General features: G+C 37.9%; 1 protein-coding gene across 2 annotated transcripts in view; it reads left to right on the top strand.

The window, feature by feature from the left end:
- The window catches only part of REP (Rab escort protein), a 33,551-nt gene that overhangs the window by 18,252 nt on the left and 2,971 nt on the right, over positions 1-12,328 (top strand). For both annotated transcript variants that reach the window (XM_088941255.1, XM_088941254.1), the window contains 4 exons: positions 1,000-1,249; positions 1,338-1,413; positions 2,510-2,702; positions 3,424-3,504. In XM_088941255.1, the coding sequence (XP_088797381.1) occupies positions 1,000-1,249; positions 1,338-1,413; positions 2,510-2,702; positions 3,424-3,504 (600 nt within the window). The remainder of the gene's footprint in view (positions 1-999; positions 1,250-1,337; positions 1,414-2,509; positions 2,703-3,423; positions 3,505-12,328) is intronic.

Here is a 12,328-nt window from a genome sequence, read left to right as displayed (position 1 = left end):
CTGGGCTTAGCACCTTGATAGGGGCTATAGCCCAGACATGGACCCTGGACCTGAAATATAAGTCCTTAAGGCTGGGCTTCCGGGCCTATGACTTTAAATGCATTATATTTGCTATATATATTACATGACATATGATATGTATAAAATACATGTTATACTTTGTATGGTATAGTATAGTATAACATATATGTTTTTTCTATCTTGGTTATCTCTCATCACCTTTTTTCTCTTTTGCTTTGTAATCTGCTGTACTCTTCTGCTCTTCTTACTCCAATAAAATTTTATTTTTTATTTATACATACATAAATGTATCTAAATACATACATTTATGGGGTCATCTACATGAGTTCTTTTATCGGCACTTAAATGATTTCTTACTACTACTGCCTATGTCCTTTTAAATTATGTCCATTTTATGTATGCATATATGTGTATGTATATATTGCAGGCCATGCCTAATGTATTGGGAACAGGCTTGGTTCGCAAATTTCTGGGCATGATTTGCAGGCTTGGGCCTAGGCCGAGCTGGACTTCACTAGAAATGATCACCCCTAATCTTAGAGATGGATATGATGTGTGTGAAATTAATTGTACACAATAAGTCCAAGGGACATATATAGTGTGCTTTAATTAATTTATCTTTATGTGACTATCATACAAGTATTTTAAAATGTTTGCTTAAATCATGATGTTTGGCACCAAATAATTTTTGTCAGAGCACATGTGTGTCTTCAGCACAATTGATTTTTTTTTTTTTTTTTTGAGAAAGTTGTTTCCTCATGCAAGAGGCTGAAGGTTGAACACATTTCTTCAGGCAACCAAAATTTCCACTCGTAATCTTTTAATGAATATATTTTGTTGTCATTCCAACTATGTTAAGTTGTTTGACCTATCTTTTTCAAGAAGCTTGTTGACGTGTTCCTACAATTTTTGGTTTAATCCAACTGCAATTGTTGTGCTGTAGCTAATGTTCATTGTCTTGTTCCTCTTGAAAAATAGGAAAGTAGCCATTACAAAGGTGTTCGGCTGGCATCCGGTCAGGAAATGTTCTTCCATCATCTGGTTGTGGATCCATCATATGTAGTCCCATCATCATCAATCTTGTCACATACTGTAGATTTGCAGCAAAAAAGTGCTCACAGTTCTAGTCTGGCAGTAGTCAAAGGAAAAGTGGCTAGGGCAATATGTGTTACGAGGGGTTCTGTCAAGCCAGATTTATCAAATCTGTTGTTGGTATTTCCTCCTAGATGTAAGATATAAATTTTGCTTTATTTTGTTTTTTTTTTTTGGAGGGCTGAAAAATATAGTTATTGACTGGTGTCTTCTGTGGCATGTAGCTTTGAACTCCAAGCAAGTAAAATCAATTCGAGCTCTTCAGTTAGGCAGCAATTTAGCTGTTTGTCCTTCAAACCTGTAAGTTTTGCTGGCTAAAGTTAAACGGCTTTTTTTTATACGTAAAAGATCATTAAAATTTCATTGAAATCAATAAAGATAGGCACTGTTACAAGCATCCCAAAGGGAGGCACCAGATGCAGCCTCACTATTAAATAAAAAATGGCACAGTAATTACAATTGTGCCAATACAATTGATCCCTAATTACCCCTTGCTTAGCTAATGAATCAGCCAATGCATTAGCCTCTCTCCCCACCCATTGTATACTTCGATTCATCTGCTGTCTTAACCACTGGAACTTCTTCATTTCATCTCTATAACACCAAATCACTGAGACCGGATCTTTTACCCAGCCTACTACCACCTTGGAGTCCCCTTCAATCACCAGGTTGTCCAAGTTCATCTATTTTGCAATCTGAATGCCTTGTAAAACTGCAAACAGTTCAGCCTTTAGTACCTTGGAAAACATCATGGTTTCATGAAAAATCTTCTGTGTGTGGACAGAGAGCTTTAAGGCCACCTATAAGTATCTATAAAAGAAGAAGCATGCACCCAGTACCATGTACATGAGTCCATAAATGTATCTAAAATTCTAAATACATACATTATATTTATGTTTAGATGATACTATGTGCACTTGCACACAGTCACACACACAGATGGATCTTATTGGATTGAGTTACTAGATAGGGGGTGCAACTCAGGTTGGTCTGAATTAGCATTGTACACTACTTCGGGCTCAGGCCTTTGGGCTAGGCCCATTCAAAATTTGACAATAGCTCAACCCAGGCCTGGCCAAATTGCACTCCTATTTCTAGATGAACTTAACCTTGGCCAAACTTGGTTCTGAAGGGTGGCCAACCCACTCTTAGAAAAGTCCAATGTGAAACAATTGAAAATTAGGTTGTGCATGGAAGTTTCAGTTTTGATGGATCTTAGTGAGATGCAAGATTGATAACAAATGAGCCATATGTACATATTGGTGTACAAAGGATAGTATCTTCTTTCCCCTCTCAAGTTTTCTTTTTATTTTCCTTTTTCCTATTCCATGGGTAATTTTATAAGGAATGTCCAGGAGTTGACCAACATTTTTTTTTTGCTTTTCTTGGCACTTAGGTTTCTTTTATATCTTTCGACTGTCTGTGATGATGCTATTCAAGGGAAGGAGTCACTACATGCAGCCATGGATGCACTTTTTACACCTGTTTCTGAAGACAATGATAGCACATCAGTAGCAAGTAAGGATATGGAAGGACAGACCAAGCCCTCTTTACTGTGGAGTGCCATGTATATTCAGGAGATGGCAATGGTTTGTTTCCTATCTCAGTTGTTACAGTTTGCCAATACATATGTGTTTAATTAACTTTTTTATTTACATTTGGAGAAGGTGCAGAATTATGAGGCATATTCACAGATCAATATGCAATCTCATTACATGCTCCACAGCTATTTCTTTGATCCACATTCTGGGTATAGATATTAATTCCATTTTAATGATAAACTTAAGAAAATGTGTAGGAAAAAAAACTAGGCAATACAAGTGTAAAAGTGAGGCGGCCCAAGTTTCATAATGTCATGGTCAACATGGGAATCCCACTTTACAAAGAATCTCTGCTTCCTCTGTATGTATTAAGGTCATATGCCAAATCGTTAGTGCAGTAGGCACTCATCTGAGAAATATGTTCAAAGAGGAAAAAAAAAAAAGGCAAGATCTCTGATTTCAGGAACCAAATATCATAGCTACCAACTTTGCCAGAAGTACAGCATTCCTGTGCTTGATGCCTAGGGAATTCAGGTTGCTCTTTGAACTGGAAGGCCTTGTTATCTGGATGATGGTTGTTGGGCAACATCAGTGATGATGGTTTTCTAGTACTAATGAATATTATTTTGGGGTCGTTCCATTATCAATCTTGAATACCTGAATTTCTTTTTGGATATTATCATGTAATTGGTGTAAAGTTTATGGTTCTGAGATTTTTGGTTGCTTTATTGGTACTATTTATGTTGATGGAACTCATGACTAATTGCAGGGTTCATCAGACACTATCAGCTTCTGCTGCATGCCAGATGGGAATTTAGACTACTGTGATCTCTTAAAATCAACTGTTGAGGTATCTCTTAATGAACATCTTAAACAAACCATCTGACTTGTTTTTTCTTTCTCCTTTTCCTGTTAACTTTTCTCTTCCTCTAGTGCTTACATCCTACTGGATGTTGCTTTTAATATGGGAAAACCATTTAGATCTCGATAGATGTTGATTAATCGTGACAGTCTTTTGTAGGTGTTTATGAACAGCTAGAATCAGCTTTATAGACGTTTTACTTTTGACAGTCTCTTAAGTAGATAAGATTTTATTAAAGGAGAGAGCTAGAGGCACAAGTGCTTCATATACATTTAGGGACAGGGCCTTAGTGGGTGCCACACCATCAAAACCCAAAAGCCATGTTAGAAAATACAAAAGAGCCCCCACCCATTACAAAAATCAGAAAATTGAACCCCATTAAATTGCTTTAAAATGGAAGCCCACATAAACACAACAACTTCAATTCCAATCACTTGAACCTCATACCTTTCAGCATTGAAGTGGATATGGGGAATTAAAGGAAATAGGTGGCTCTTCCAGCAACAGGAGCGTCGGAGGGTATATTCATGATGTGGAGAAGAGTTTTAGTGATTGAAGTGCATAAGGGAGAATTCACCATTTCTGTTCTCTTTACGGATAAAGCCAATGGCTTTAATTGGATTGATCATAGTTTTAACTTTTAACTTTTTAAGGTGCTGAGGTGATGCTAGGTGATAGGGGGCACCTAGTTGCCTAGGAAGGCACCTACGCATCACCTAGTTGATGGGATTTTTTTTGAATAAAAACCATGGATCCTAGGGTAATTCCCTAGGTTCCATAGCAAGCAACAACCATGTTTTACTACTAATTCTCTATATTCTTCATAAAAAATGCATAAACTTCATTTAAAACATATAAAATCAACATATTCATGAAAGAAATGGAAGAATGAAAAGAAATTTCAGAAAATAGAGGGGCTGAGACTCTATTTTTGCTCTAGATAAAAAATAAAAAAGAAAAGGAAGGATGGAATGAATATGTATTGATTGGAAAAAGTTTTGAGTTCTTCCATGCTTATTAGTTCAGGTTTTGAAATGGAATGAATATGTATTGATTGGAAAAAGTTTTGAGTTCTTCCATGCTTATTAGTTCAGGTTTTGAAGTCTTCGAGTGTTCAAGGCAATATACATCTTGTGTAAAAAATAATGTCTGTTTTATTATATAATCTCAAGAAGTTAAGAATATAACAGTATCCAACAGCACTGTGTAAAAAATATCTTGGCAGTCAAGTGAGGTGACCCTCTGTGAGCATCTTATTGCCTAGGTGTCACACTACATGTTAAGTTACCCTGGTATTACCTGAGTGTCATAGTTAGGTAGTATATCCTAGAGGTAGTCTCTAGGATACAAAACCATCCAATAAAACCTTGCAAACCTGTAAAATAGCACAAACTGCTTTAGAGCATACACCAAAAGGTATTTATGAACAAAAACAACTCATTAAAATCACAGATTTACTTTCCTAACCTTCAAACTGACAGCACGATTCTACCCATACCAAAATTAAGAATGTCTCTTTTCCTCTAACAACAAACTCACAACCCTCAAAACCACCACAAGTATCATCTCTCTTCACACACCTGATAAAACAAAATCATTTACTCTAAATTCTTAATTTATAACTTGATTGATTAATTTTTTTGTCATTTCAGCTCTGTTTGTTTACAGCACAGATCTGAACCGAATACAAAATTTGTACCCGGCTCAGTTTTTCATCTGTTTATTTGTAATTATAATTTATGACTTGCATTCTTATCTGATATAAACCTTTTGTCTCATTTTCACTCACTCCAAAATTGATGCAAAATATATACCACCTTCCTCCTACTTCAATGCTCTCTCATATAAAAGAGGGACCATATCATCTTGCTTCTTACCTCACTCTCAAACACAACCTTCCTCTATTATCTTTTGTATAGAGTGGGGACTACATCATTTTACCTCCTATTTTAGTTCTCACAAACGAATAAAACAGTCAATTTTGATGCAAAATTAAACCAGAATTTACACTTGGCCTATTTGTACCCCCAAACATTTAGACAAATGTAATGAAATTTGCACTGCAAAATGAGCCTTCGGAATCTCTAACTTTATCTCTTCTAATTTCAGAAACACTTTTCTTGCAAACTATTAACCACCTAGAAAGAACAACCGCAGCTTCTTACCTACTTGAATGTCTTTTTCACCCGTCACTTTTATGTCAGCTTTTCCTTTAGATATTTCGACCCTGTTTGATTTCACTTCTAAAAAGTACTTCTTTTAAGAGTTGGGACCACACATTAAGTGGCTATTAAATGCTTATATGTGTTTGGTAAAAAATTATATTTTTAAGAAGCACTTCTTAAAAAGTGACCTTAAGGTTAATGATCAAAAAAAAAAGTGACCTCGAGGTTGCTTTTTTTCAGCACTTCTCGGAGAAGTGCTTCTTCCAATCGAATGGGACGAACCAGTCCCTGTTAATTTTTTAATACCCAGAAATTTGACACGCAGTTCACAGACTTACAGCAGCGTTCACGCACTCGAACATCAACAAAAGAAACTAGTATTCATTCAGCAGAAAACATTAACAGTTGGTCGGTTCTTCGAGAGACTGCCGGCTCTCCCAAACACTCACAATATTCTTTACTCAAAGAAAACATACCACCCCCATCCCCCAAAGCCCCCTCTTATACTCTACTAATAGCATAACTGACTCCCTCTATAAATGCCCAGCTGGTCTAGTTATAAATGCCCAAAAACTCTTCTTATTCATAACTGACATAGCTATAAATGCCCCCAGACTCTCCTTATTCCCTCCAGCTATAATTGCCCTCATGTGATTAATTGTTCAATTATTTCCCCCCCATAGCTGATTGTTGACCTTTCCTCTTCCTGGCATTACTTGGGGCCTATCATTACCCACCGCTCAAAGTCTAACCTTGTCCTCAAGGTTAAAATGAGGAAACTGATCTCGAAGTAAGTCAAAAGGCTCCCAAGAATCTTCAAAATCAGGCAGGCCCAGCCAATGAATAAGAACTCCCAAACCAGTAGCTCCGGGCATAGTGGATGGACGCACACCGCGTACTGATATGTCCCTGCACAGGCCAAGCAGCAGCATCGCCCAATGCACAGATGGTGTGTCTGCTTTGTCACCTCTTGAAGCATGTCTATTTCCCCCAGCTTCGTGTTTCCAACCCTCAGCCCTCTCCATGATCCTCCACAGCCATCCTGTCCCCTCCCTACATGGTGTGTACTGCCCCCAACTTTCAGGCTTGTAGAAGTAAGAGAGCCTAGCAATCACATCCACAACATCAGCTGACTCATCCATCATAATTACAGCAGCTGTCCCTAAACCCGTTTGGACAGCCCGGAGTGCATCAAAATCCATCAACACATCATCACATATGTGCTTTGGAATCAGTGGAACAGAAGAAGCCCTGGTATCACTGCAAGCAAATTATCCCATCCACCTCTAACTCCTCCACAGTGCCTCTCTATCAGCTCCTTCAATGGAATACTCATCTCCTCTTCATTTGTACAAGACTTATTCACGTGGCCTAAGACACAAAATAGCTAAAGAAGAGACAGAAAGATATGAAGAATGGGATATCTTATTATGCTTCTGTACATCGAAATTTATAGCTCTCTCTAGGAAACAAACTAGGTAACAAATCTCCCTAATTAAGGGATACAAACTAGGTAACAAATCTCCCTAATCAAAGGATACAAACTAGGTAACAAATCTCCCTAATTAAAGGGAAGATAAAGCTGATTCCTAAAAAATTTGTACAGCTCACAAATCTCTCAACTACTTAAAATAGCACAAAATCAAATATAATACACAATTACAGAAATCTTCCAACACTCCCCCTCAAGCTGGCATGAATATATCACTCATGGCAAGCTTGCTAACTAAGTTCTCATACTATGCCCTAGGAAGCCCTTTGGTGAGAATGTCTGCTACTTGGCTTGTGGTGGGTATGTAGGACATGCATATCACACCACTATCTATCTTCTCCTTGATGAAATGTTTATCCACTTCTACATGCTTTGTTCTATCATGTAGAACTGGATTATGAGCTATGGAAATAGCTGTCTTGTTATCACAATAGACTTTAATAGGTGTTGGTGTAGGAACCTTCAATTCTTCTAGGAGCCTTTTGATCCATAACACTTCACAAAAGCCATGTGCAACAGAGCGGAATTCTGCCTCTGCACTACTCCTTGCTACAAAGTGCAGTAACCTGAAGTAGATCTTCTATCATTTATATCACCTGCCCAATCTGCATCTGTGTAGGCTTCGACTTGGAGATGACCCCTATTTTTGAACAAGAGTCCTTTCCCCGGAGTTCCTTACTGCAAAGGCTATGTCAGGTCTTGTGTGCGACAAATAGATTAGTCTTCCAACTAATCTTTGATAACGTTCTCGATCAACCACCTCATTTACTGTTACTGCTTTTAACTTCATATTTGGGTCCATTGGAGTTTCTACGGCTTTACAACCTGTCATCCCTGTCTCCTTAAGCAAATCAAGAATGTATTTGCGTTGGTTGATAAAGATTCCCTCCTTGGACCTTGCAAACTCCATTCCGAGAAAATATTTAAGTTTTCCCAGGTCTTTAATGTCAAATTCAGCCTCAAGCTTATTCTTCAACTTGTTGATTTCAAATAAATCATCCCCAGTCATGATAATATCGTCTGCATACACTATCAAAATAGCTATTTTACCTTCGGTGGAGTGCTTGAAAAGTAAAGTATGATCAGCTTGACTTTATGAGAAGTCGTGCCGCCTTATTGCATTCCCAAATCGTTCAAACCAAGCTCTTGGTGATTGCTTTAGCCCATATAGGGATTTTTTTAACCTGTAAACTTTGCCTCTTCCAAGACTTTCTTCACAACCTGGTGGTAGGTCCATATATATCCTTTAGGTCTCCATTCAAGAATGCATTATTGACATCGACCTGACGAAGTGGCCAGTTAAAATTAATTGCAAGGGAAAGAAGTATTCTGATAGAGTTAATTTTAGCAACAGGAGCAAAAGTCTCTTGGTAGTCTATACCATGAGTTTGGGTAAATCCTTTTGCTATGAGTCTTGCTTTGTATCTCTCCACACTTCCATCAGCCTTGCACTTTATTGTAAATACCCATTTGCACCCGACTGTCTTCTTGTCATGGGGTAGATCAGTAATACTCCATGTATTACTCTTTCTAAGAGCATTCATCTCTTCCATCACAGCTAACCTCCATTTCGGATCATCTAATGCTTCCTGAACAGTTCTTGGCACATACAGATTAGAAATCCTAGACACAAATGCTTTATGAGTATGTGATAATTTCTCATATGACAAGTATTTTGCAATAGGATGTTTTGTGCAAGTTCGGGTACCTTTTCTTAATGCAATTGGAATGTCAAGATCTGAAGAAGACAGATTAGGCAAATCATTAGATAAAGATGGAATAGGGATAGAAGAAGGATTACTCTGAGTTGTAGGATCTTCACTCGGCAAATTGGATTGGACTTCTGCTGTAGGAACAACTGGAACAGTAGTACTTTTGTGAAACTTCTTCCTGGTATAAAACTGAAGCTCAGGATGAGGATTGTGATCCGTTTGAAGTACTTCTCCCCCTGTCTCTAATAACGTAGTATCTGGCAAATTTGGATTAAGAGTACCATCACTAGGTTCCATTATTTCAACAATTGTTTCCGAACCTTGCTTATCAAAATTAATCAAAGGTATAAATTCTTCTAGAATAGGTAAAGTTTCCCAAAAATTATCTTCCTTACCTATGTTCTCCCCCTGAAGAGAATTTTTTTGAAAGAAAGGTTGGTCCTCAACAAAGTGTACATCCATACTCTCAAAAAATTTCTTTGTAACTGGATTAAAGCATTTGTACCCTTTTTTATTAGATGCATAACCAAGAAACACACATTTTTCAGCTTTTGGATCCAGTTTTGATCGAAAAACATTTGGTATATACACATAACAGACACAACCAAACACTTTTAAAGGAAGATCCGTAGTTATTCGAGATGTGGGAAAACAATTTTTTAGATTCTGTAAAGGAGTTTCATATTTTAAAACTCGAGATGGCATTCTATTTATCAGATAACATGCAGTTAGGAGAGCATTTCCCCAGAGATATTTAGGTACATTCATAGAAAACATGATGGCTCTAGCTACCTCAAGAAGGTGCCTATTTTTTCTTTCAGCAATTCCATTCTGTTCTGGTGTGTCACGACAAGTTGATTGATGGATAATACCTTTTTCGATTAGAAATGCTCCTAAGTATTTGTTAAAGTATTCAGTCCCATTATCTGATCTTAGAATACCAATTTTGGTTTGAAAATGATTTTCAATCATTAGGAAAAATTCTTTAAATCTTTGTTCAACCTCTGATTTCCTTTCCAACAAGTAAACCCAACATACCCTTGTATGGTCATCAATAAAAGTCACAAACCATTTTTTTTCCAGAAAGTGTGTTAAGCTTAGATGGGCCCCAAACATCACTATGTAACAAATAAAATGGTTTTGAAGCAGAATAAGGTTTTATTGGAAATAAAGCACGATGATCTTTAGCCAAATGACAAGACTTACAATGAAGTTTTGACCAATCAACTCCTTTAAACACTTTAGGAAACAAATGTTTGAGATATGGAAAACTAGGATGTCCTAATCTTCTATGCCATAATATAACTTGATCACAGACAGGGATTGAACTCGTACTACTTAAACCATGAACTTTTTTATTACCAATAGAGGTTTCATCAAAGTAGTAGAATCCATTTATCTCTCTAGCAGTTCCAATCGTCTTCCCCGAGTTCTGGTCCTGAAAAACACAAGTGGAAGGAAGAAAAGGAATGGAGCAGTTAGTATCTTTCGACAATCTGCTGACAGAAAGAAGATTGCAGGCAAGTTTTGGAACATGTAAAACAGATTTCAGAGTAATTTTTTCTGAAATTTTAATGTTTCCTTTGCCTGTTTGTGCCATAGACCCGACAGGAGTATTAGGTGACGAATAAGATTTTAGAAGTTTAAGTAGATGATCTATTTGCTCTTTGCTGAATGGGGATGATTCAGCCTCGTTTGCTGTAGGTATATTCTGTCCATCAGGTTTGTTCACCCTCCAATTGGGTGGTCTCCCATGCAGTTTGTAGCAATTCTCTCGGGTATGGCGAGGTTTCCCACAGTAGTCACAACGTAGGTTATTCTTGTCTCCAACCCGCTGATTTTGGGCTGACTTTCGACTGACTTGGGCCTCGGAAATAATCAGGGCTGACTCTTCCACAGGTTTAGTTGTACCTACAGCCTTCTTTCCAAGCATCACTTGTCTCCGACTTTCTTCTCTACGTACTTCTGCAAATACTTCACCAATTGGGGGTAGAGGGTTTCTTCCAATAATTCGGCCACGAACCTCATCGAATTCAACGTTTAAACCTGCAAGAAACTTGAAGACTCGGCCAACATTCACCATCTTCTTGTGATAATTGCAGTCATCGGGTGACTTCCACTCGTAATCGTTGAATAAGTCCAGGTCCTGCCAAATTCTCTTAAGAGAATTAAAATACTTAGTCACAGAGTTCTCACCTTGGCGAATATCTCCGAGTTGTAGAGATAATTCGTACACTTGGGATTGATTCTCCAAATCAGAGTACATCTGTGAGACATTGTCCCATAATTCCTTGGCTGTAGAATAGCAAAGATAATTTGCACCTATCTCTTCAATCATGGAGTTAACCAACCAAGTCATCACCATGGAATTTTCAGCATCCCAAACAGCATAGGCTGGATCCTTCACATCAGGCTTCTTCGTGTCTCCTGTGATATAGCCAATTTTCCCTCTCCCTCTGAGATACATGCGAACAGATTGTGACCACCGGAGAAAGTTGTCACCATTTAGTCGGACTAGACGTGACTTCAGACATTTTTAGGGACAGAAATGCAGAAACAAACCCTAGGTCTTTTCTGCTCTGATACCATAAAGAAGAGACAGAAAGATATGAAGAATGGGATATCTTATTATGCTTCTGTACATCGAATTTATAGCTCTCTCTAGGAAACAAACTAGGTAACAAATCTCCCTAATTAACGGATACAAACTAGGTAACAAATCTCCCTAATTAAAGGATACAAACCAGGTAACAAATCTCCCTAATTAAAGGGAAGATAAAGCTGATTCCTAAAAAATTTGTACAGCTCACAAATCTCTCAACTACTTAAAATAGCACAAAATCAAATATAATACATAATTACAGAAATCTTCCAACAATAGCTTTGTCCCAGAATTGTTCTTCCTGCCAAAACTAGCAAACCATTCAGAACCACACCTTAACATGGTGGGGGAAACAGCCACAGTTTCAAAATTTGTAACAGTTGTTGGACACCCATATAGCCCTGCCTTAGCTGGAAAAGGAGGGTTCAACCTTGGTTTTCCTTGTTTTCCTTCGAGGCTTTCCAACAATGCCGTCTCTTCTCCACAAATGTAAGCATCAGCCCCATAGTGGATATGAACATCAAAATCATATCCAGGTGGAAAACCCATGTTATGTCTCTCATGTTGTAAGTTACGTATCATAGCATGCAAAGATACCTGAGAAGAACAGAGAGAAGGATCGCCCTGTAATTTCACCCAGACACCTCCCAAATTGAGCTTCATAGACATGTTGCCCCAATTCATCACTGAGTCCCCGAGGGATGCTAACCAAGGAAAACCAAGAATGACATCCGTAGAGCCCAACTTTAAAGGAAAGAAATCAGCAATGACATCCAATTCGGGTAAGTTGAGGCAAACCTGACAGCAAACTCCGGAAGTTCTCACCTCCTCACCATTTCCC

This window comes from Nelumbo lutea, chromosome 4 (assembly GCF_056320005.1).
Source record: "Nelumbo lutea isolate HS-2025 chromosome 4, American lotus-T2T, whole genome shotgun sequence".
In the NCBI taxonomy this organism is placed as follows: Eukaryota; Viridiplantae; Streptophyta; class Magnoliopsida; order Proteales; family Nelumbonaceae; genus Nelumbo; species Nelumbo lutea.
The sequence above is the reverse complement of the archived record's forward strand: the minus strand, read 5'-3'. Positions and strand labels throughout refer to the sequence as shown.